The 26,717-nt window shown below is 45.0% G+C and overlaps 1 protein-coding gene across 1 annotated transcript; it reads left to right on the forward strand.

The window, feature by feature from the left end:
- Positions 1-722: 722 nt before the first annotated feature.
- Positions 723-24,729, forward strand: LOC105012767. Its single transcript, XM_020050060.2, has 5 exons — positions 723-861; positions 2,146-2,268; positions 15,418-15,581; positions 17,911-18,041; positions 23,532-24,729. The coding sequence occupies exons 1-5, from the start codon at positions 765-767 to the stop codon at positions 23,851-23,853; spliced, it is 837 nt and encodes a 278-aa protein (XP_019905619.2). The 5' UTR covers positions 723-764; the 3' UTR covers positions 23,854-24,729.
- Positions 24,730-26,717: the final 1,988 nt, after the last annotated feature.

Raw genomic sequence — 26,717 nt, forward strand, 5'->3', positions numbered from 1 at the left:
TCTCCTTCCCACACGCTGTGAAAAACAATTAATGCTATGATGTATCGAAAAGTTAATTGAGAGGTTTGGATATGGTCTCTGACATTCCCCTTGTAAATAGATAAATAAGGAAGTTTGTATGTCATCTCATATCGTTTCCAGTATAAGAGGAAAAAATGAATGTCCATTTATATGTTCCTAATGACTTGACATTAAAATTAGATTTGGTTCATGAGGACTTTTTTTGGTTCATGACAAAAGGTTGAAAATAATTGTTACACATGTTTTAAATTAGTTTTTATCTTCGATACGGTTTCACCTCTGTTAATGGTTAGAATTCTCATATTTTATGGGTAAGCTGACACAGAAATTTTTTTTATTGCCTTGTTTGCTCATCTTTACCAAGTGTGCCAATAATTCTAAAGGGCACTATTAGAATATCGATGAGAGTGAGAGAAGGTGTGTTGATGTAACTCAATGGTTCCCAACTCCGGTCCTTGAGTACCCCCAACAGCACACATTTTTGTTGTACCCCTGGACAAGCCCACCCAATTCAACTCAATGAGAGCCTGATAATTAGTTGACAAGTCGTATCAGCTGTGATTGGCTGGGGCTACAATGAAAATGTGTACTGATGAGGGTACTTGAGGACCGTGATTGGGAACCACTGAAGTAACCGTTGACTAATAATAGGAGGAAGCAGTACTTTTTGTGCAACATACTTCCTCCCTAAAATAAAAATAAGTGCTTATTTTGGGTTGAATGATTGCTAGAGTAGACAACACATGAAAAACGGAGGAAACAAAGTAACAATGTCTGAAGGAGTAGTCTACGCTGATGTAATGTTTACAAAGCCCCAAAGAACTGAACGAAAAGATGATGGTAAGTTATACACAAAACATTTTTTTTATAAACATGCTGTGTGTTCCCGATATGCATATTGTCCGCAATGACACCATCTGACCTGACATATTAGCAGCAATCTGGGATTGATGTATTCTTTTTTAGTTTATGATATTTTACTTAAGGCATTTTATGTATTATTACACAGGATTGTGTTGAAAGTTTTATAGCTATTGATTTTTGAAGAAATCCAACTCTCCACCATGGCCAAGACCAAAGAGCTGTCCAAGAATGTCAGGGACAAAATTGTAGAGCTCGATTTTGGTCTCAGCTGACCACAAAGTTTTCACCCAGTTCTCCTCTGAATCATTCAGATGTTCATTGGCGAACCTCAGACAGGCCTGTACATGTGCTTTCTTGAGCAGGGGGACCTTGTGGGCGCTGCAGGATTTTAGTCCTTCACAGCGTAGTGTGTTACCAATTGTTTTCTTGATGACTATGGTCCCAACTGCCTTGAGATCATTGACAAGATCCTCCCGTGTAGTTCTGGGCTGATTCCTCACCGTTCTCATGTTCATAGCAACTCCACAAGGTGAGATCTTGCATGGAGCCCCAAACCGAGGGAGATGGACAGTTCTTTTGTGTTTCTTTCATTTGCGAATAATCGAACCAACTGTTGTCACCTTCTCACCAAGCAGTTTAGCAATGGTCTTGTAGCCCATTCCAGCCTTGTGTAGGTCTACAATCTTGTCCCTGACATCCTTGGACAGCTCTTTGGTCTTGGCCATGGCGGAGAGTTTGGAATCTGATAGCTTCTGTGGACAGGTGTCTTTTATACAGGTAATGAGCTGAGATTAGGAGCACTCCCTTTAAGAGTGTGCTCCTAATCTCAGCTCGTTACTTATATAAAATGTTGTTGTTATTCTGTCTCTCACTGTTCAAATAAACCTACCATTAAAATTATAAACTGATCATTTCTTTGTCAGTGGGCAAAAAATCAGCAGGGGATAAAAAAAAAAAAAAGATTCCCTCACTGTAGCTGGCTTGACATTTAAAAGTAATATATTTGGTGTACATTCTTGACTCTTGCGAGCCGACACTCAGATGTTACTATTTCTCTCTACTAGCAGTGATCAGCATAACAATTGAGAATAACAAATCAATCTAGAACAAGTTTGAGTGAATGAACAAGTTTACGAAATGCAAAACAGAATCAAATATGACGTTTTCTTTGTCATTGTCTCACATTTGGATGATTTTCTGTCTAACATGCAATGAGTTGAAATAGAAACACATGATTTAATGTCAATCTAATGCCCTCAGCTGCTGAAGCGTATTGTCAGGTGGAGTTAAAGGACAAACCACGTAGATGCAATCCTGTCACAGTGGTCCTGTTGACTCTCTGTGTTCTTCTGATGGGTGCTGTCATTGGACTTGGAGTTCTCTGTGAGTAACCTAGTTAATTGAGGTGGCTGGTTTAATGCAGTGTTTTTTTGTTTGTTTTTTACACCTGGGGGTTCTACAAGTGGTTCTGCAACTTTTATTTTTCTGAGACAAGAGGATTACAATGCAGAACAATTACAATTATGTCCAGAAATATTTGGACACTGACAATATAATAATATAATTCTGGCTCTGCACGTCACCACAATGAATTTGAATTGAAACAACCAAGATACAATTTAAGTGCAGACTATCAGCTTTAAAAAATACAAAAAGTATTGTATGAAACATTTAGGAATTGCAACCATTTTCATAGACAGTCCCCTTATTTCAGGGCCTCAAATGTCATTGGACAGACTAACATAATCATAAATAAAATTTTAATCTTTAATCCTTTGCAGGTAATGACTGCTTGAAGTCTTGAACACATTGACATCACCAAATCACCTTTTTGATGCTTTGCCAGGCCTTTACTGCAGCTGTCTTCAGTTGTTGTTTGTGGGTCTTTCTGCCTTATGTTTTGTCTGCAGCAAGTGAAATGCATGCTTGATTGGGTTGAGATCAGGTGATTGACTTGGCCATGCAGAATATTCCACTTCTTTGCCTTAAACTCCTTGTTTTTGCAGTATGTTTTCAGTCATTGTCTATCTGTAAAGTGAAGCGCCATCTAATTAACTTCACTGAATTTGGCTGGATCTGAGCAGATAATTTATCCGGCTGCTTCTGTCACGTCATCAGTAAACACTAGTGACCCCATTGGAAGCCATGCATGCCCATGTCATCACACTGCCTCCACCGTGTTTTACAAATTATGTGCTATGCTTTGGATGAGCTGTTCCAAGCATTCTCCATATATTTTTCCTCCCATCATTCTGGTACCGGTTTGATATTAGTTTCATCTGTCCAAAGAATGCTGTTCCAGAACAGGCCTGGATTTTTTTGATGTTTTTTTATGAAAGTCAAATCTGGCCTTTCTGTTCTTGAGGCTTGTGAATGGTTTGCACCTTGTGGTGAACCCTCTGTATTTGCTCTCATGAAGTATTCTGTTTATGGTGGATAATGATATGCCTACCTCCTGGAGAGTGTTCTTCACTTGGCTGGATGTTGTAAAGGTTTTTTTCTTTATCATGGAAAGGATCCTACGATTATCCACCGCTGTTGTCTTCTGTGGACATCCAGGTCTTTTTGTGTTGCAGAGCTCACCAGGTTCACAGCAACAGCTTTCAAATGTGAATGCTACACCTGGAATTGAAAATAAACAAAGGAATAGCCCATATCTGTCAATTAAACAGCTTTTGAGTCAATTGTCCAATTATTTACGGGCTGGGGAGGAGACTGGAGGCAAGGATCCCAATGCAGATTGTTTATTGAGTGCAAAACGTCTAACAGAGGGAACGCAGTCAGAACAGAACTGGATGAATACCATGACAACATGTAAACTACAGAAAACCAAGACACTACAAACCAAACACTAGGCAAAACAAGAGATTAAAGGAAAACACTGGGACTGAGAAAACACGACAGACAGCGCACTAGGCAAGAACCTGAAAGGAGCGTAGACACGGATGGCACCAACAGCATGAATATATACAATAACTCACAAACCACTGACACATACACAGGGCTAACATACACAGCCTAATAAGAACAAGGACTAACAGGTGTGATGACTGACAAAACAATGAGGGACGGGTGAACTTCATAAACAAGGCAAACTAACATAGAGAAAATAGAGAACACTAGACCAGAAAGCCACACAGGACATGACAGAGATACATTGACAACCTGACTACAGAGTTAGGGGCTATAGCATTGTGAATTGAATTGCATTGTGGGATTGTTGACGTGCTGTACGCTGCCTGCTGTTACCTACCTGGCTATGGACCTTATTCACCGCGCCTCCATCTTGAAATCCAAAACGAGGCTGGGGGTACACTCTAACCGGAAGTTCATTGACAGAGCGCAGCAGCGGGCGTCTATCATCATGGCGATACCTTTGTGGACATCAAATCTTTCATGTCTTCCCAACATAACAGTGGACTATGTCGAAAAATGGGCTAATAAGGGCTGCATGATTCCCCGGGCTGTTTTGCTTAAAGGATACAGCAACTGGATTGAGGGATATGTGCACGACGTGGAAGGTAACGCACGGACGATCACAGCTTTTTTTTCTGAAATCAGCATTAGTTAACGTTACTGTTGAAGTTAGCTTGTTAGCTAGATAAAACAACAGGACGTGACAACATTACAAGCTGATGCAAAGCATTGTTAAGATATATTAACCACACCAGCCTGACTGTTATTTCGAGTGTTAACAATAAATTATTTTGCCAACAGTCAAGAGGAGAGAGACAGTCAGTGTGAGAGCTAAGTCTTTCGCTCAATGCGAAAAAACGAGGCACCTTACAACATTCAGGTATCATGACTGTGGATAAACTGCTCGCAAATACGCTTGCTGTTTATCCACTGTTTATACGTAGTTGTGTGCTTAACATGGTCTAGATTAGCAATGGTTATTATCATAAACAGGCACAGATCACGTCTTGTTTATATTTTGCTGTAAGACACGCTACCCACGGCAGGACGTTAGCTGACCAGGCTAGTAAAAAGAGCAACTACTTGCTTAACGTTACCTCCGAATCAGCCCTTCGCTTGTTATAACTTAAAAAGGACCGGTTCGTGGCTAATCAAGTCATGTCTATTTAGCCAGAAGGTTTAGCTAGCTATCTCTATGACAGTTAACATAAATATGGCTAACGTTAGCATCGTAAACTAATGTTAATATCTTACCTTGAAATGGCGACCGGGATGTCTTCTTATATTATGAATCCATTCACGGCAAAGTACAGGAAAACGATGGAATGTTTGACCTGTATAGGATTTCTTTCTCTTTGAAGATGTACATTTGGGAACACAACAATGCGGCGGCATTGTAAGTAACGTTATGACAGATGGGCAGGCCAACTTTACTTCCGTGCCCCACAGCCTCGTTTTGGTTTAAAGGAAGTGACGTGGGTGAATAAGGCGTATACCTGCCAAACTTTTTTCGAATTTACTCTATGTAAACTAATTGGTCAAATTCTACTTAAGAGTTTACCAGCGCCATATCTTTCATCTGTTGACCTCTTACCCAACTTTACTACACCGAGACTTTTTTTGGACATAATTAACGGAACTACTCACCCCTGAACACCCAACGCTAAGTATCATTAAAATGCCTTATGACTGGCTCAGCTTCTGACGCAAATTTCAGGCAAGGATTATGTTAGTGTAGAAATAGAAAAAACTGCGTCTGTGCCACTAGGAAGAAACGATAGTCCTGTTAAGATAGTCCCCCGGCACAGCTCCTGCAGCTGGGCAAGAAATGCCGTCGACCAGTTAAACCTGAGTCGTTGCTAAATCCAACTGAGACTTTCTATAGGTTTTCCCCACTGGAGTCGGAGTCAAGGCCCGAGCCTTCTTTGCAGGGGAATGATCGGCAGGCACGTTCTACCGGTAGCCTTGAAAAACTTTAAACTTTAGTCATCGGCGATTCCATTACCCGCAGTATTAGACTAAAGAATCAGCCGGCGATCGTACACTGTTTACCGGGGGGGCAGAGCCACCAACGAGCTGTATCTATGGCTGGTGCTAGCGATGTCTAAAACTGGCAAGTATTGAGAGTACAGAGGTATTGTTATTCACGTTGGCACCAACAACATTAGGATGAAACAGTCAGAGGTTACGAAGCAGAACATAGCATCAGTGTGTAAACTAGCAAGAAAGATGTCGGCATCGAGTAATTGTCTCCATTGAGACCTCCTTGGGTGCTTTTGCCTCCAGTGGTGGATCTGGGAATATTGGAGATGGTGCGAGAGGATCGGTTGGGCCTCTGCTTTGCCGAGGTGGTTAAGAGGCGCCTGGAGGGTGGGTACCGGGAGAGTGTAGTGGTGTTCACGGATGGTTCAAAGGACCCAGGGACGGGTCGGACGGGGGCAGCTTTTGTAGTTAGGGGAACGGGTGTGAGTGCCACTAAAAGGGTTACGGATCACTTGGCGGTTTACACGGCTGAACTTTTGGCGGTGCAGTTTGCATTGAGGTGGGTGGAGGACACAAAACCGGCTAGGGTGGTTATTTGCTCTGATTCATGTGAGGTGTTGGTTAGTTTGCAGTCTTTCAAGTCCACTAGGAGACAGGACATTTTAAACAGGGTGTTGGAAGCGCAGGATAGAGTAAGAAGAGATGGGATGCAGGTCTCATTCATGTGGGTTCCGGCGCATGCTGGGGTGGCGGGAAATGAAGCAGCCGATAAAATAGCGAAACAGGCCCTGGTGAGGGGGGTGGTGGACGTGTTGGTGCCCTTGAGCAGGGCAGAGGCTAAGGTGGAGGTGTGGAATGAGGTGAGGAAGATGTGGCAGGACCAGTGGAATGTGGACACGAAAGGACGGCACTTGTTCCAGATACAGGGTGAGATTGGGGATGGAAGGAGGGCAGTTAGGAGTAGGAAGGAGGAAAGGATTTTGACTGGATTGAGGGTGAGGCACTGTGGATTGCACGGCACACTAAACATGATAGGGAAGCATCTGACTGGGTTGTGTGACTACTATTGGGAAGTGGAGATGGTGGTTCACGTCCTGAGGCAGTGCAGACTCTATGAGAGGGAAAGGGGTGAGGTTGTAACGGGGTCTGAGGGCAGAGGGGGTGAACTTGGTGAGTATAGGATCTGTGTTGGGGAGGGGGTGTTGGGTGCTGTGGTTAGGTGTCTGTTTGTGTTCCTGAGAGAAACTCGGTTGGCAGGGAGAATTTAGGTCCTCCCTGGAGCTGACCCACACACCTTTACAGTAGGTGGCGGTAATGCACCAATAACGTGAGATAACTGGCTCTCTTTTTGGGACTCTCCCAGAAATAGGGCCAGGCCTGATCTGCTGAGGAGTGACGGACTCCATCCTAGCTGGAGTGGTGCTCTTCTTTTATCTAGGAACATTGACAAGAGTCTCACTCCTATAGCCTCACCATGAGATAGGGTGCAGGTCAGGCCGCAGGCTGTTAGCCAGTTGAATGATCCTCTTCAAAAAGCCTTTGAAGCCATAATTGACTCAATGGGTTTTATCCAACATGTCCCAGGTCCAACACATTGCCACAATCACACCTTTAGTCCTGTCACAAGAAATAGATATTGTAGATCTAATAATTTCAAAACCCCCTAAATGAAGAAAAACATTTTGAGTACCGTGACGTCGCCCGGTATGGCGCAGCCGGGGCCCCACCCTGGAGCCAGGCCCGGGGTTGGGGCTCGTATGCGAGCGCCTGGTGGCCGGGCCTTCCCCCATGGGGCCCGGCCGGGCTCAGCCCGAACGGGCGACGTGGGGCCGCCCTCCCGTGGGCTCACCACCCACAGGAGGGACCATAAGGGGCCGGTGCGAAGAGGATCGGGCGGCAGTCGAAGGCAGGGGCCTAGACAACCCGATCTCTGGACACGGAAACTGGCTCTAGGGACGTGGAATGTCACCTCGCTGGCGGGGAAGGAGCCTGAGTTGGTGCGTGAGGTTGAGAGGTTCCGATTAGAGGTAATCGGGATCACCTCTACACACGGCTTGGGCTCTGGAACCACACTCCTTGAGAGAGGATGGACTCTTCACCACTCTGGAGTTGCCCATGGTGAGAGGCGGCGGGCTGGTGTGGGTTTGCTCATAGCTCCCCAGCTCTGCCGCCATGTGTTGGAGTTTACCCCGGTGAACGAGAGGGTCGTTTCCCTGCGCCTACGGGTCGGGGATAGGTCTCTCACTGTTGTTTGTGCCTACGGGCCGAACGGCAGTGCAGAGTACCCGACCTTCTTGGAGTCTCTGGGAGGGGTGCTGGAAAGTGCTCCGACTGGGGACTCTATTGTTCTACTGGGGGACTTCAACGCCCACGTGGGCAACGACAGTGACACCTGGAGGGGCGTGATTGGGAGGAACGGCCCCCCGGATCTGAACCCGAGTGGTGTTCAATTATTGGACTTCTGTGCTAGTCACAGTTTGTCCATAACGAACACCATGTTCAAGCATAAGGGTGTCCATCAGTGCACGTGGCACCAGAACACCCTAGGCCGCAGGTCGATGATCGACTTTGTTGTCGTCTCATCTGACCTGCGGCCGTATGTCTTGGACACTCGGGTGAAGAGAGGGGCGGAGCTGTCAACTGATCACCACCTGGTGGTGAGTTGGATCCGATGGCGGGGGAGGAAGCTGGACAGACTCGGCAGGCCCAAGCGTACTGTAAGGGTCTGCTGGGAACGTCTGGCAGAGTCTCCTGTCAGAGAGATCTTTAACTCCCACCTCCGGCAGAGTTTCGACTGGATCCCGAGGGAGGTTGGAGATATTGAGTCCAAGTGGACCATGTTCTCCACCGCCATTGTCGAAGCGGCCGCTCGGAGCTGTGGCCGTAAGGTCTCCGGTGCCTGTCGAGGCGGCAATCCCCGAACCCGGTGGTGGACACCGGAAGTAAGGGATGCCGTCAAGCTGAAGAAGGAGTCCTATCAGGCCTGGTTGGCTTGTGGGACTCCTGAGGCAGCTGACGGGTACCGACAGGCCAAGCGGGCTGCAGCCCGGGTGGTTGTGGAGGCAAAAACTCGGGCCTGGGAGGAGTTCGGTGAGGCCATGGAGAAGGACTATCGGCTGGCCTCGAAGAAATTCTGGCAAACCATCCGGCGCCTCAGGAGAGGGAAACAGTGCCCTACCAACGCTGTTTACAGTAGAGGTGGACAGCTGTTGACCTCAACTGAGGATGTCGTCGGGCGGTGGAAGGAGTACTTCGAGGATCTCCTCAATCCCGCTGACACGTCTTCCATTGAGGAAGCAGAGGATGAGGGCTCAGAGGTGGACTCGTCCATCACCCGGGCTGAAGTCACTGAGGTGGTCAAGAAACTCCTCGGTGGCAAGGCACCGGGGGTGGATGAGATCCGCCCTGAGTACCTCAAGTCTCTGGATGTTGTGGGGCTGTCTTGGTTGACACGCCTGTGCAACATCGCGTGGCGGTCGGGGACAGTGCCTCTTGGATGGCAGACCGGGGTGGTGGTCCCTCTTTTTAAGAAGGGGGACCGGAGGGTGTGTTCCAACTATAGGGGGATCACACTTCTCAGCCTCCCCGGGAAAGTCTATGCCAGGGTTCTGGAGAGGAGAATACGGCCGATAGTAGAACCTCGGATTCAGGAGGAACAGTGTGGTTTTCGTCCGGGCCGTGGAACACTGGACCAGCTCTATACCCTCTACGGGGTGTTGGAGGGTTCATGGGAGTTTGCCCAACCAATCCACATGTGTTTTGTGGATTTGGAGAAAGCATTCGACTGTGTCCCTCGCGGCATCTTGTGGAGGGTGCTTGGGGAATATGGGGTCCTGGGTCCTTTGCTAAGGGCTGTCAGGTCCCTGTACAACCGAAGCAGGAGCTTGGTCCGCATTGCAGGCAGTAAGTCAGACTTGTTCCCAGTGCATGTTGGACTCCGGCAGGGCTGCCCTTTGTCACCGGTTCTGTACGTAATTTTTATGGACAGAATTTCTAGGCGCAGCCAGGGGCCGGAGGGTGTCAGGTTTGGGGACCACACAATTTCGTCTCTGCTCTTTGCAGATGATGTTGTCGTGTTGGCCCCTTCTAACCAGGACCTTCAGCATGCACTGGGACGGTTTGCAGCCGAGTGTGAAGCGGTGGGGATGAAAATCAGTACCTCCAAATCTGAGGCCATGGTCCTCAGTCGGAAAAGGGTGGCTTGCCCACTTCAGGTTGGTGGAGAGTGCCTGCCTCAAGTGGAGGAGTTTAAGTATCTAGGGGTCTTGTTCACGAGTGAGGGAAGGATGGAACGGGAGATTGACAGACGGATCGGTGCAGCTTCTGCAGTAATGCAGTCGATGTATCGGTCTGTCGTGGTGAAGAAAGAGCTGAGCCGCAAGGCGAAGCTCTCGATTTACCAGTCAATCTACGTTCCTACTCTCACCTATGGTCATGAGCTTTGGGTCATGACCGAAAGGACAAGATCCCGGATACAGGCGGCCGAAATGAGCTTTCTCCGCAGGGTGGCCGGGCGATCCCTTAGAGATAGGGTGAGAAGCTCGGTCACCCGGGAGGAGCTCAGAGTAGAGCCGCTGCTCCTCCACATCGAGAGGGGTCAGCTGAGGTGGCTTGGGCATCTTTTTCGGATGCCTCCGGAACGCCTTCCTGGGAAGGTGTTCCGGTCCCGTCCCACCGGGAAGAGACCCCGGGGAAGACCTAGGACACGCTGGAGGGACTATGTCTCCCGGCTGGCCTGGGAACGCCTCGGTGTCCCCCCGGAAGAGCTAGAGGAAGTGTCTGGGGAGAGGGAAGTCTGGGCATCCCTGCTTAGACTGCTGCCCCCGCGACCCGGCCCCGGATAAGCGGGAGAAGATGGATGGATGGATGGATAATTTCCCCCCCAAATCCTGGATTATCAGATCACTGTCTTATAGGCTCTGTGCACAAGCGTATGGACGAAGTTCTGCTTTCTGCTTCAGATGTCGGCATATCAGTTTCCGGTTTACTTAAGGAGATCACCCGCGTCGCCCAAAATTTCAGTTTTTAGTAGATGTCTCCAAGACCTGCCTAAAATAAGCATTAGTGATGTCCATTGAATTGTTGATGTCTGGTCCCCTGCTCCAACAAGCTTGCGGAACAAGGGATTCAAACTCTACTTATCAAGTTATCTGCACAACTACGAGGGTAAGTAGTTAACTGTGGTGTGCCGGCCGGCTATCGGCTAAGCTAGTTAGCGATGTGTTCCTTTTTAGTGTAGTATTAGGCAGGACAATAGAACGCATAAAAATTCACCCTAGCCTCAAAAACGGCAAAAGAACGCTGGCTGAGCTGGAACGCTAGCACGTCCCCATAGCAAGTGAATTGAAATGAACCTTCGTTTAGCCTCTTCTAACCTGAATTAAGCTTAAAATTCCATAGCCTCAAAAAAGCACCAAAACAGGGCTCCACTTTTATTTTACTACTGTAACCTCATTTCACAACGAAACTGAAAAATAACAACTGACATAGGAAGTAAACATCTGGTCCTATATGGTATTAATTGCGCTTAAACCTGGGTTACGTGGAAGTATATAAAAAATCGCCTTTTCTGACTATTTCTAGTCTAGCGTTTGAAGTCTTTGAATGGCGCAAGCCATATTTTATAAAAAAGAGGACATTCTCCTGATTAAAATGATGCCTCACTTGTACCTTGAAAATGAAATGAGTCATGTACATTATATTTCTTTTTTCTCCCGTACAACAGCATCACTCATCTTGTTGTGAGTTTAGGTGTTTACTAATGCGGATGAGTATTAGTAAGTAAACCGGAAACTGCAATGCAGACTTCTAGACAAAAGCGGAAGTTCATTACTATGCTGGTGCACAGAGCCTATTAAATTTACCGTTAAAATAAGAAATCCACTTGCTCCGCAAACAATGAGTTTCAAAAGCTGTACTATAAATTCTTGGACTACAAATACATTCATTGATATTCTTACAAGTTCGCTCATTAACGACAGAGTAAATAAATCTGTAAACGATCAAATTGAGAATCTAAACTCAACACTGCGAAATACATTAGATACGGTTGCACCACTAAAAACAAAAGAAATACGCAACAAGAAACTTGCTCCCTGGTACACAGACAATACTAGAGCACTTAAGCAAGCCTCCAGAAAATTGGAGCGAAAGTGGCGCTCCACCAAGTTGGAAGTATTCAGACTAGCCTGGATAGACAGTACACTACAATACCGATAATCACTCACGTCTGCTCGATCAGCTTATTTCTCCAACCTGATAGAGGTGAACAAAAACAATCCAAAATATATCTTCGATACAGTTGCAAAGTTAACAAGAACGCAAAGCTCAACCAGTGAAGTGGGTCTTCACTTTATTTGTAATGAATACATGAACTACTTTGATGAAAAGATCATCACCATTAAAAAACAATTAACTGACTCCTCCTTAAATAGTTATGGTCCTCAAAATCTCAGTTGTCCTAAAAATGTCCTGAACCTCCCTGACCAGGTGTCAACAGGGACATTTGAATTTTTTGAAACCGTATCACTCGATACATTCACAAAATTTGTAATGAGTTCTAAACCCACACACAGTCAGCTAGACCAGATTCCAACAAAATTACTTAAGGAGCTATTTCCTGTGCTAGGTCAGCCAATGTTGAACATAATAAATTGCTCCCTTTCCTCCGGATGTGTACCAAACTCAAAAAAATTGCGGAAATTAAGCCTCTTCTAAAAAAAGTATAATCTGGATTCCAACATATTAAACCTCTCAAAAATCTTAGAAAAATGTGTTTCCCAACAACTGAATGCCTTCCTGAAGACAAATAACATTTATGAAATGCTCCAGTCCGGTCTCATCATAATTCTGAGACTGCACTTGTGAAGGTAACAAATGACCTTCTAATGGCCTCAGACAAAGGTTCCGCATCCGTCATGTTACTTCTTGATCTTAGTGCTGCTTTTGACACTATTGATCACTCCCTTCTCTTAGAAAGACTGGAAACCCATATTGGGCTACTTGGACATGTTCTAGCCTGATTAAAATTGTATTTATCTGAACGATATCAGTATGTTAGTGTGGATGGCATATCTCTGACAAGTCAAAGGTATGCTTTGGTGTTCTTCAAGGCTCGGTTCTGGGCCCGTTATTGTTCTCACTATATATGCTACCTCTGGGCGATGTAATCCGAAATCACAATGCAAAATTTCACTGTTATGCTGATGACACACAGTTATATATTTCAATGAAGCATGGAGAAGCCCCAAAATTAGCTACTTTGGAAGCATGCATTTCAGATATTAGGAAGTGGATGACAGAGAACTTCTTGCTCTTAAACTCAAGAAAAACAGAAATGCTTGTTTTAGGACCCAAGAAACAAAGAGCGTTGTTGGCAGATCTCACTGTGAACCTCGACGGCTGCATGGTCGTATCCCAAAAAACTGTAAGAAACCTCGGCGTTACCCTTGACCCTGACCTCTCCTTTGAAGAACATATAAAATATGTCTCAAGAGTTGCTTATTTTCATCTTCGAAACATTGCAAAAATCTGAAACTTTCTATCAAAAACAGATGCAGAAAAACTAATCCATGCTTTCGTTACTTCTAGACTAGATTACTGCAATGCTCTTTTTTTCGGTTACCCTGACAAATCAATAAATATACTTTCAATTATTGCTGCACACGGCTGCTAGAATCCTAACTAGAATATATATTTTTTAAAACATTACTCCTGTACTAGCGTCCTTACACTGGCTGCCTGTTAGGGTTAGGGCTGATTTTAAGGTTTTACTGTTAACCTATAAATCAATAAATGGACTTGCTCCTACTTACCTTGCTGAAATGTTCCAGCCATACATACCTACACGTAACCTACGATCGCAAGATGCAGGCCTTTTAATTGTACCTAGAATTTCTAATCAAACAGCCGGGGGCAGGGCCTTTTCTCATAGAGCTCCACTACTGTGGAATGATCTGCCAATTTAGGTTAGAAATGCAAACTCAGTGCAAACATTAAGGTGTCTACTAAAAACTAATCTTTACAGCACGGTTTATAATTAGTTGTAGCCTGGCCCGGGGGCGTGAAGGTGACCAGAAGGCTTGATACTGTCCACCCTTGCTGTCTTGCCAGGTGGGCTCTCGTCGCCACTGGGATGCCCTCCCTCCAATGCCTTTCGGGGGAAGAGTCACTGGCTTGTTGTTGACTCTCTGTTGCGCACTTGTGCAATGGGGCTGTACTCTGCTGGCAATACTCGCCCCTTATTCAGGGTGGGTGCGGTTGGTGGGTGTCCCTTTGGTTGATTTCCTGCCTGTTGGGCCCTGTCCGGGGCCTCCCAAGGTCTTATGCTGCTATACTGTTGTGCTGGGTCAGTTCTCCTTCCCCACTAAGTTCTCCTTCTCCACTATAAATCATTGTTGATATGAGGAATGCATTTTCTGAATTTTCTCAGTCTCCTCCCATTTTAAACTTTAGGAGGACATGAGATCCTGGTCCACACATGCGGAGTACCTAGTTTGGGGGGCCTGCTTATGTCCCTGTCCTTGTCCATCTGGCCATAATTCTGACCTAGTTTACATTTAAATAGACTCTGGATTTAGCCCACATGCATTTATAAATTATTCTTAATATCTCACCCGGCACAGCTAGAAGAGGACTGGTCACCCCTCTGAGCCTGGGTCCTCTCTAGGTTTCTTCCTAAATTTCAGCCTTCGTAGGGAATTTTTCCTAGCCACTGAAATTAAACACTACTGTTGTTTGCTCCTTGGGGTTTAAGGCCGGGTCTTTCTGTAAAAACACTTTGTGACAACTGCTGTTGTAAAAAGGGCTTTATAAATACATTTGATTGATTGATGATTGATTGACTACACAACCAACCACACAAAACACGAGACAGAACTTTTGGTCCCTTGAAAAAGAGAGGGCTACATATTAGAGAGCTGCAATTCCTAAACCCTTCCTCCAATTTGGATGTGAATACCCTCCAACTACAGCTGAGAGCCTGCACTTTAAGCCCAAATTCATTATTGAACTAGTAAATATTGAAATCACATTATATAGAGATTACTCCCAAAGTTAAATGTGATGAGCAGATTGTAATGTCTTCCCCAAATATCACCTTTTTAAACTTTTACTAGGTCCTTCATATTAATATATGTTTAGGTGCTTTCATTATATTGATCACTCACTGCACTAAGACTAGGGTTGTTGGTTTACATTGAAACAGAAAAGGAAACATCCTCTTTGTTCATGATATGCAGAATATGTAAAAAGTTCTGGTAAGAAAATAAAACTAAATCAAAAGCCAAAAACCAGAGTAAAACTTAAGGCTATAGTATGTTGTTATTAGTACTTGCCTGTGATGTTCACTGGATTCCTGAGATCAGATTCATCCCAAGATTGTCCTCCAGAATGTGTCTTCCAGCAAAAAGGGATGTTGGAACCAAATCGTTTGGGCTACAAATAGACCCGTATTTGTTGAACCAACAACAATGTGTCATTGATGAATAGTTGTAAGACAATGTCGTCTCATGTCTATATACTATTGGTAACAAGATTATTCATTTTAACATCGGCATGAGTACAGTTCCATTTATTGATAAGATATTAAAAATAGCAGTAGGGTTATACAGTATCTGTTTATTCTCTCTACAGGGAATAACAAGTGTCCTAAACACAGAGTCTGTGCTAGTGGATGGGAGTTCCATGGGTCAAAATGTTATTTCTTCTCCACCAACAAGATGAACTGGACTCAGAGTCGTGATAATTGTGTTTCCATGGGAGGGCACCTGGTCATCATAAACAGCCTAGAAGAGCAGGTAAGTGTGATTGTGTTAATCTTTTTCATCCACACAATTACACCTTCCACAGTGGTCGGTTTTATTCTAATTTCAAGAAATGTCCATAACCCTGGCTTCCTGAAGGGGGAATGAGGTATGACACATTATGGAGGTAATCATTATAATTTGATTTCAGTGCGCAACTGGAAGCCCTGCATTCTGGTCATAAAAACCTTGGTCTTCTTTTCCTTCAGGGAACCACGATTAAAGACATGTCCTAAAGTTCCCTTTTGGTTGGTTATTTTGGTATAACACAATAGGGTGACATACAAACACACCCCAAGCTGGCCAGGTGAAACATTGAATGAGGCAGTCCATCAGTGGTGGCTCCTGACTGACTGTATTGTAGCGGCAGTACCAAATGTTGAGACATTTTTATATCAACAGATATGCATTTGTCCCTTCAAGAAATTGCACAAAGAAATAAAATGCATACATACACTTCGCCCTAATAACATGCAGGGTAAGAATAAATAATACTGGCATTTGGCAAGCATGCGAATAGCTCCCGACATAAAACATAGACATCAACAATGAAATATCGATCGCAAAGCTACAATGTTGCATACTATACTATCCAGAGAAAACTAGCAATGACAGGTTTACAGAAAATATAACTACACCCAAAGCTAGAACAAAAGTAACTAGCCAAATAGGATGACTGATTCACAAAACGTGTTCTGAGAAATAAGAGAGACAGAAGTAATCGTTAACATAGGAAGATTATTACAATATTAATCTTACGATCCTTTGTTCATTGTTGCCAATGTTGCCTTCTTAGTTGGCTACATTTTAAAAACAACTCATAACTAGTTTATTTTCAGACATTATGTTTGAGTCATGGCCATAATTAGCTCCTTCCACCGACCAATGACTGATATACTGTAGCTGCAACAGGTGGTCTAATGACAATCATGGAAGTACTGTTCTTGCTTTATGAGGAAAGCACCTAACTCATTAAAATGTGCTGCTAAACACTCCATATTCAATGGAGGTATTACCTTGTATTATGGTGAGAATACAGTCCAGCTTGCACTTTTTGTAAATAATCTTTCATATGATTGCACTGTCCAAAGGCCCCTAAAACAGTCCTCGATTCTCAAATTCTTTGGTTTCCCTTCCCCCACCAGCTCAAGTTTCTTCAACAATCATCTTCCAGCGCAATCTAGTTGTGTCCATTGTAGCTTTGATAATAGCTTTACTTTGCTAAAGCTTCTAGTTACAGAGTAGTAGGTTACTTAAAAGCTTGTTTTTAATAATATACTTTTAAACAGTAAACGTTAAACACAAACAACACTTTTGAGAATGTGTAACATAATCCACAATATTTAAATCTCTTCTGTTTGTTGCCTTTCCACATGTGACCACTGTACGTGGCTGTACACAACATTCGCACCATCTCCACACATCCATTACATAAATGCATTTATATCATGAACTACCGTTCTTACCATTTTGTCTAGTTGTATTGTCATATGCCTGTGTCTGTCCTATTTAACACCACCTGCCAGGCATAGCGGGATGTTTTTGGTTATCTGCTATGTTTGACTTACCTGATTAAGGTGAGGGAGGAAAACTCCCCTGTGAATGTTGGAGTTGGGTAAGTTCAAAAGAAGGTGTGTGTTTAGCTGTTATTTAAGTAGGTTGTTTAGTTTAACCAGGGAGCTGAGGATTGTGACGGGGGTTACTAGGCCTGCCTGGGAAATGTCTGTGTTGAGAATACATTTTCCTTTAGCCAGGTCACTCAGACTACAATGGTATACTGCTCATAGCATGATTGGGAAACTGTTAAGCCTGCTTTTCAGTCAGGACCTGTTTTAGATTCCTTTTTGTTTATTTGTGTAGAGTATGTCTTGTTTTCCAGTATGATAAGGTCTTGTGTTGTCACTTTACCTTACAACATGGTGAGGATCAAATAAAATCATAGAAAATTGAGAAGTTGATTGTGCTGGTCATTGCCTGCCATCTACTTTGGCTCTTGGCATCCCTACATTACAATAAACCATTACATTTTTTTTTGGTAGTTAGCGATTGTCAAAGCTATATAACAAATGACATGATGTTTTAATTTAGACGCCTTTTCTATTGAGTTCAGGTGTGCACGCTGTTTGTGCTTGTACAGGAGATATGTTTTTCTACACCTAGAAAAAAATCTATGTCAAAAACAGAATAAAACCTTTTCAGGAAGTGTAACAATGGAATACATTTCAAGTAAATAGGCAAAAATCGTACAATTGTATACCAAGCATCTTTCTTTTTCTCTATAAGCTATTTTAATTTAACTATTCTAACAATGTTTTGGGTAAAGACCTTTTTAGGTGACAAAGTTGGTTCAGAAATGCATGAAGATGAAGGCAAATTTTGGATTGGGCTCACAGATGGACACCATGAGGGATGCTGGTTATGGGTGGACAACACAACTTTAGATTTAAAAAAAAGGTAAGCATTTTCTTAATGAAATCTGTTTAAAATAGTAATGACAGTGACAACTGATGCACTGGCCACATCTTCTGTCTGTCATCTCCACCACTCTAGATAATGCAGCGCAGGCAGGTGAAGTGGCACATGCCAAAGCTACAGAACAAAACATCTGCTGCTTCACCTGCAACAACACTGCCATCTGCTGCAGCAGTTCTAGCATATTCTACAGCTTTGGCATGTGTGACTTAGCGTCCATAACTCCGGCATCTGCCTCAACATTACTTCCAACACTGAATTTAGATGGGACTGCTGTTGAAGCCATTTTATTTCTAAATACTTGATTTAATGCGATCTGTTCCCATCTGACTGATTCATGCTGACCAAGAGTAATACATGTACACAGTTGATCAAACCAAACAACATGGTCAAAAGAAAACTACACTATATTTTGGGAAACACAACAAAATTACTATTTGAAACTATAATGTAACTTATCAAAACCTTAGCAAATTACACATTTAATGAGATTGTTCTTGCCATTGAGAAAGTCAGGAAAACACAGAAAAATGTAGTTCACTACAAAGGAAAAGCTTGGTAATTACTATACCACAGCAGAACCTAAGACAAAATGTCAGAAAAGAAAATGTTCCTAGATTTGACGCATTTACTCAAGGAGCTCTCGGGTGAAAACAGCCAACCCATCCTTTTGGGAGAGGATGCCGAGAGCTTTGGATTGGCAGAACATTACATCCTGACCTGCCGCAAAATGAGGGACCATGTCGGACCGCCAACAAATCTGTTGATTCATCTTCTTCCGCTTCATCCGGGGCCAGGTCGCGGAGGCAGCAGTCTAAGCAGAGATGCCCAGACATCCCTCTCCCCAGACACTTCCTCCAGCTCTTCCGGGGGGACACCGAGGCGTTCCCAGGCCAGCCGGGAGACATAGTCCCTCCAGCGTGTCCTAGGTCTTCCCCGGGGTCTCCTCCCGGTGGGACGGGACCGGAACACCTTCCCAGGAAGGCGTTCCGGAGGCATCCGTAACAGATGCCCAAGCCACCTCAGCTGAGCAGCGGCTCTACTCCAAGCTCCTCCCGGGTGACCGAGCTTCTCACCCTATCTCTAAGGGATCGCCCAGCCACCCTGCGGAGAAAGCTCATTTCGGCCGCCTGTATCCGGGATCTTGTCCTTTCGGTCATGACCCAAAGCTCATGACCATAGGTGAGAGTAGGAACGTAGATTGACCGGTAAATCGAGAGCTTCGCCTTGAGGCTCAGCTCTTTCTTCACCACGACAGACCGATACATCGACCGCATTACTGCAGAAGCTGCACCGATCCATCTGTCAATCTCCCGTTCCATCCTTCCCTCACTCGTGAACAAGATCCCTAGATACTTAAACTCCTCCACTTGAGGCAAGCACTCTCCACCAACCTGAAGTGGGCAAGCCACCCTTTTCCGACTGAGGACCATGGCCTCGGATTTGGAGGTACTGATTCTCATCTCCACCGCTTCACACTCGGCTGCAAACCGTCCCAGCGCATGCTGAAGGTCCTGGTTAGAAGGGGCCAACACGACAACATCATCCGCAAAGAGCAAAGACGAAATCGTGTGGTCCCCAAACCTGACACCCTCCGGCCCCTGGCTGCGCCTAGAAATTCTGTCCATAAAAATTATGAACAGAACCGGTGACAAAGGGCAGCCCTGCCGGAGTCCAACATGCACTGGGAACAAGTCTGACTTACTGCCGGCAATGCGGACCAAGCTCCTGCTTCGGTCGTATAGGGACCTGACAGCCCTTAGCAAAGGACCCAGGACCCCATATTCCCGAAGCACCCTCCACAGGACGCCGCGAGGGACACAGTCGAATGCCTTCTCCAAATCCACAAAACACATGTGGACTGGTTGGGCATACTCCCATGAACCCTCCAACACCCCGTAGAGGGTATAGAGCTGGTCCAGTGTTCCACGGCCCGGACGAAAACCACACTGTTCCTCCTGAATCCGAGGTTCTACTATCGGCCGTATTCTCCTCTCCAGAACCCTGGCATAGACTTTCCCGGGGAGGCTGAGAAGTTTGATCCCCCTATAGTTGGAACACACCCTCCGGTCCCCCTTCTTAAAAAGAGGGACCACCACCCCGGTCTGCCATCCCAAAGGCACTGTCCCCGACCGCCACGCGATGTTGCACAGGCGTGTCAACCAAGACAGCCCCACAACATCCAGAGACTTGAGGTACTCAGGGCGGATCTCATCCACCCCCGGTGCCTTGCCACCGAGGAGTTTCTTGACCACCTCAGTGACTTCAGCCCGGGTGATGGACGAGTCCACCTCTGAGCCATCATCCTCTGCTTCCTCAATGGAAGACGTGACTGCGGGATTGAGGAGATCCTCGAAGTACTCCTTCCACCGCCTGACGACATCCCCAGGTGAGGTCAACAGCTGCCCACCTCTACTGTAAACAGCGTTGGTAGGGCACTGTTTCCCTCTCCTGAGGCGCCGGACGGTTTGCCAGAATTTCTTCGAGGCCAGCCGATAGTCCTTCTCCATGGCCTCACCGAACTCCTCCCAGGCCCGAGTTTTTGCCTCCACAACCACCCGGGCTGCAGTCCGCTTGGCCTGTCGATACCCGTCAGCTGCCTCAGGAGTCCCACAAGCCAACCAGGCCTGATAGGACTCCTTCTTCAGCTTGACGGCATCCCTTACTTCCGGTGTCCACCACCGGGTTCGGGGATTGCCGCCTCGACAGGCAACGGAGACCTTGCGGCCACAGCTCAGAGCGGCCGCTTCGACAATGGCGGTGGAGAACATGGTCCACTCTGACTCAATATCTCCAACCTCCCTCGGGATCCAGTTGAAGCTCTGCCGGAGGTGGGAGTTAAAGATCTCTCTGACAGGAGACTCGGCCAGACGTTCCCAGCAGACCCTTACAGTACGCTTGGGCCTGCCGAGTCTGTCCAGCTTCCTCCCCCGCCATCGGATCCAACTCACAACCAGGTGGAGATCAGTTGACAGCTCCGCCCCTCTCTTCACCCGAGTGTCCAAGACATACGGCCGCAAGTCAGATGAAACGACAACAAAGTCGATCATCGACCTGCGGCCTAGGGTGTCCTGGTGCCATGTGCACTGATTGACACCCTTATGCTTGAACATGGTGTTCGTTATGGACAAACTGTGACTAGCACAGAAGTCCAATAACTGAACACCGCTCGGGTTCAGATCAGGGGGGCCGTTCCTCCCAATCACACCCCTCCAGGTGTCACTGTCGTTGCCCACGTGGGCGTTGAAGTCCCCCAGTAGAACGATAGAGTCCCCAGTCGGAGCACTTTCCAGCACCCCTCCCAGAGACTCCAAGAAGGTCGGGTACTCTACACTGCGGTTCGGCCCGTAGGCACAAACAACAGTGAGAGACCTATCCCCGACCCGTAGGCGCAGGGAAACGACCCTCTCGTTCACCGGGGTAAACTCCAACACATGGCGGCAGAGCTGGGGAGCTATAAGCAAACCCACACCAGCCCACCACCTCTCACCATGGGCAACTCCAGAGTGGTGAAGAGTCCATCCTCTCTCAAGGAGTGTGGTTCCAGAGCCCAAGCCGTGCGTAGAGGTGATCCCGACTACCTCTAGTCGGAACCTCTCAACCTCACGCACGATCTCAGGCTCCTTCCCCGCCAGCGAGGTGACGTTCCACGTCCCTAGAGCTAGTTTCCGTGTCCAGGGATCGGGTCGTCTAGGCCCCCGCCTTCGACTGCCGCCCGATCCTCTCTGCACCGACCCCTTATGGTCCCTCCTGTGGGTGGTGAGCCCACGGGAAGGCGGCCCCACGTCGCTCGTTCGGGCTGAGCCCGGCCGGGCCCCATGGGGAAAGGCCCGGCCACCAGGCGCTCGCGTACGAGCCCCAACCCCGGGCCTGGCTCCAGGGTGGGGCCCCGGCTGCGCCATACCGGCTGCGCCATACCGGGCGACGTCACGGAACTCAGGAACATTTTCATCATTAAGGGGTGTTTTGAACCTAATCTGTTGATGCAATTGTTAATTCTAGTGGATATTGTATGTTCATTTTAGTTTTTTCTTCTATCGACTATACTGCTAAAATTCCTCTTAACAAACGATATCATAAAGGTTTACGTAAACCAAACAATGCAGTTAAAATGAAGCCATGGACTATTTCTATGAATGATGTCATTAATCAGATGATGTGTTATTGTCTTTCTACCATAGCTTCTGGTCAACAGCCAACCAGGAACCTGATAACTGGAAAGAGAAAAATCCAGACGGCGAAAACTGTGCTCGAATGGGGGAAAAGGGTGTCTCTCATATTAAACAGAATTGGTTTGATGCTGACTGTAATATACCTCATAGAAAAATATGTGAAACAATGTCAAGTGCATGAAACGTCATCTTTGTTTCTTGAAGCTCAAAATATATAACTTTTACTGGCATAGATATTAAGAAGTGAAAAGACACTGCTAGTTTATTCATTTACCCTTTCATTTTTTGCGAACAAATCAAATTTACAATTGAACCCCCTACCAGTAAATATATGTTAGAAATAAGAAAAATAAATGTCCTGCTTCATCTCAGTGAATCCCAGCAGACTCAGGACAGTCGATGTTAAGATGTGTCCAACAGAGCACATTCAGTGCCGTTCTTGTTCTTATCATGCTCCTCGCACACACATGGGATTTTGGGCCCCATGAAAATATCTGACATCGGGCCACACCCGGAGGGGGGAGGGATTGGCATGATGCTTACAGTGGAGTTCACTATTTGATGCAAGACTGATACCCTCTATAACAGGGGATGGCAATCACATTAGGATTTTGAAAGGAAACGGAGGGACGCATTTGTTTTGTAAATTGTTAATCAGAACTTTTTTTATTCTCCCCTCACTGTCCAGTTACATAAAATGTTATTGCTTTTTTAACTGGACAGTGAGGGGAGAATAGTGCTTTTTTAACTGGACAGTGAGGGAAAAATAGTGCTTTTTTAACTGGACAGTGAGGGGAGAATAGTGCTTCTTTAACTGGACAATGAGGGAAGAATAGTGCTTCTTTAAATGGACAGTGATGGGAGAACAGTGGTTTCGAAACAGGGAAATATCTTATGAATTTGTGGATGTGGATGTGAATTTTAGGAACACAAGTTTTTTTTCTAGATGGTTCCATTCCTAAAATCGTAAAAAAAAAAGTAACAATATCTCTATTCCTTCCTCAAAAAACTTTTGCCCACTCTTGAAAATGAACAGTGTTTCACTTCCTTATATACGCAAACTGGACTCATGTTGTACCAAAATCATGTTGTACCAGAATCATGTTGTCCAGCGCAGAAGTGAAGCTTCATATGTCATCTAAGGGGTGTTTTCTTTCATCTGAAACGTGTACCAAAGCTTTATGACCTGTCTTGCTTCAAGCATCCCATCACTACTGTTTTCCTGTTTTTTTACCCACCTTAGTTTCCTTTTTAAACACTTTTTGTTGTCCCTTAACTCTGCGCCTGGATTCCTGCTTAGCCAAAATGTGACAGAACGACTCCATCCAAAAGGGACCCTGCATAGCTACTGTGACGATTGGAGGACCAAGAGTAGCATCTCAATTACCTGGCCCACTCGTCCTCAGGGCCATAGCCTCCGCCCGGAGGCCTCCCCAAACAAGTTTTGGGGGGAAGCTATGGAGGTAACCGGCACGGAGGGCCGAGGGAGAGGCACCAAATACGGTGGAGACCGCCCAGAGCCCCTGCCTAGCAGGCCCCACCCGATGACACTCGGGCTGCCCTGGGGGCAGGAACTCAGGATGCCCCGTCCAGGTCCGGAGCCGCCACCTTTTACAGTCTAAATGAAATTGTAATGGTATAAGTCTTCATTGGAAATTTCTGAACATTAATGAATAACTTAAAATAAATAAAACTTAAATGTACATTAACCTCTTCAAATAAATAAATGACCAATCATCTACAGGATTATAATACTAATAAAAGAATGGACCCCAAACCAGGATGTTTACTTTTTGCCAAAAAAAAATAGGACGGGTTTAACCATTTAATGTCTTTAACAATTTAACCTAATGTTCTAATATGTTTTTAATGCCCCTGTCAGTCATGAGCCTTTAGAATTGTCATAACCTCTCCCCCATACAGCACCTCTGCTTGCACCAGGTCGCCACCAAAATTCCTACCTGGATAAGCATTGTTTCTATCCCTCCAAATCTGCACAGTGCTGGCCAATGATAGACAGGTTATTCATTAATTAAAAACATGATCTTGGAACAGAGCCAGCCTAGGCACCCCATAAAGTTAGCCTATAATCCTATCATAGGTGCAGGTTTTCTTTCCTAACAGGTTAATCTAAAAGCAACTGATTTAAAGCATCACTATTGGTTAATTGATTGATTAGCATGATTTTCCATGATTGAAGCGGGCCTATTAGCCAATGAATACAAGACAGCTGTTCATCTCCATAGATATAAAATAGTAAATAATGAATTATACATTGTGTGTGAACCACAGTATGTGCAGTCTTGTTCAAATTACACTGTTCAGCAAACTCACACAATCCAGTAGAACTGCAGGGGTCTATGCATGATTTCCAGTTTTCTCTGGAGGTCCACTGGTGTCAGGGAGGGGCTGGGGTCTCATATAATGTTCTACAGTGAGGAAAAAAATATTTTATCCCCTGCTGATTTTGTACATTTGCCCACTGACGAAGAAATTATCAGTCTATAATTTTTATGGTAGGTTTATTTGAACAGTGAGAGATAAATAACAACAAAAAAATCAGTTTGTAATAATATTAATAACATTTTCATCAACAAAACATTGTCATAGACACGCCAGTCCCCATGCTAAGTAGTATACTATGGTTAAAAAGGTCTTACATGATTTATTAATAATACAACACCGTTTCCCAAAAAGGACACTGTGTAAAATACTAATGAAAACAGAATGATGTGCAAACCATTTATCCATTTATTTAATTGGAAATAGTACAAAGACAACATATCAAATGTTCAAACTGAAAATATTTATTGTTTTTGGAAAAATACACGCCCATTTTGAATTCGATGCCAACAAAATGTTTAAAAAAAGTTGGGACAGGTGCATGTTTACCATTGTGTTGTATCACTTTTTCATGTAAACGGTTTGGAACTGAGACCAATTGCTGTAGTTTTGAAAGTGAAATGTTTTCCAATTCTTGTTTGATAAAGGATTTCAGCTGCTCAACAGTTTGGGGTCTCCTTTGTCATTTCTTTCATTTCATAATGTACCAAATGTTTTCAATGGGTGAGAGCTCTGGACTGCCATGCTGTGGAGCCATGCTGTTGTGATACATTCAGAATGAGGTTTGACATTGTCTTGCTGAAATAAGCAAGGACTTACCTGACTAAGACGTTGTCTGGATGGCAGCATGTTGCTCCAAAACGTATATATACAGTTAGGTCTGGAAATAACTGGACACTGACACAAGTTTTATTTTGTCTGTTTACCACAATATATTCAAGTTACAGTTAAATAATAAATATGGTCTCTCAGCCTTAATCTGAGGGTATTCACATCCAAATTGGAGGAAGGGTTTAGTAATTACAGCACTTTAATATGCAGCCCCCTCTTTTTCAAGGGACCAAAAGTAATTGGACAATTGACTCAAAAGCTGTTTCATGGACAGGTGTGGGCTATTCCTTAATTATTCATCAATTAACCAGGTTAAAGGTCTGGGAGATGACTCCAGGTGTGGCATTCGCATTTGGAAGCTGTTGCTGTGAACCCACAACATGCGGACAAAGGAGCTCTCAATGCAGGTGAAACAAGCCATTCTTAGGCTGCAAAAACAAAATCCATCAGACAGATTGCATGGAACATTAGGAGTGACCAAATCAAAAGTGTGTTACATTCTGAGGAAGAAAGAACGCACTGATGAGCTCTGCAACACAAAAAGGCCTGGACGTCCATGGAAGACAACAGTCATGGATGATTGTAGAATCCTTTCCATGGTAAAGAAAAACCACTTCACAACATCCCAAAAAACATCTAAGAAAGCCAGCCCAGTTCTGAAACAGCATTCTTTGGATAGATGAAACTAAGATCAACCTGTACCAGAATATAGTATGGAGAAGGCTTGGAACGGCTCATGATCCGAAGCATACCACATTGTCTGTAAAACTCGGTGGAGGCAGTGTGATGGCATGGGCATGTATGGCTTCTAATGGCACTGGGTCTCACTAGTGTTTATTGATGATGTGATAGAAGACAGAAGCTGCCGGATGAATACTGAAGTGTATAGGGATATATTGTCTGCTCAGATTCAGCCAAATTCAACTAAGTTGATTGGACGGCGCTTCACTTCACAGATGGACAATGACCCAAAACATACCGTGAAAGCAACCCAGGAGGTTTTAAGGGAAAGAACTGGCATATTCTGCAATGCCCGAGTCAATCACCTGATCTCAACCCAATCGAGCATGCATTTCACTTGCTGCAGACAAAACATAAGGCAGAAAGACCCACGAACAAAGAACGACTCAAGACACCTGCAGTAAAGGCCCGGCAAAACATCACAAAGGAGGAAACCCAGCGTTTGGTGATGTCCATGTGTTCTAGACTTCAAGCAGTCATTGCCTGCAAAGGATTCTCGAGAAAGTATTAAAAATGAACATTTTATTTATGATTGTGTTTATTAGTCCAATTCCATTTGACCCCCTGAAGT

This window comes from Esox lucius, chromosome 10, assembly GCF_011004845.1.
Source record: "Esox lucius isolate fEsoLuc1 chromosome 10, fEsoLuc1.pri, whole genome shotgun sequence".
NCBI lineage: Eukaryota > Metazoa > Chordata > Actinopteri > Esociformes > Esocidae > Esox > Esox lucius.

Bases quoted from the DNA above. Each gene is read 5' to 3' on its own strand.
- LOC105012767 (XM_020050060.2), top strand. From the start codon at position 765: ATGAAAAACGGAGGAAACAAAGTAACAATGTCTGAAGGAGTAGTCTAC. The intron at 862-2,145 runs GTAAGTTATACA...TAATGCCCTCAG, and splicing joins AACTGAACGAAAAGATGATG to CTGCTGAAGCGTATTGTCAG. The intron at 18,042-23,531 runs GTAAGCATTTTC...ATTCCTGCTTAG, and splicing joins ACTTTAGATTTAAAAAAAAG to CCAAAATGTGACAGAACGAC.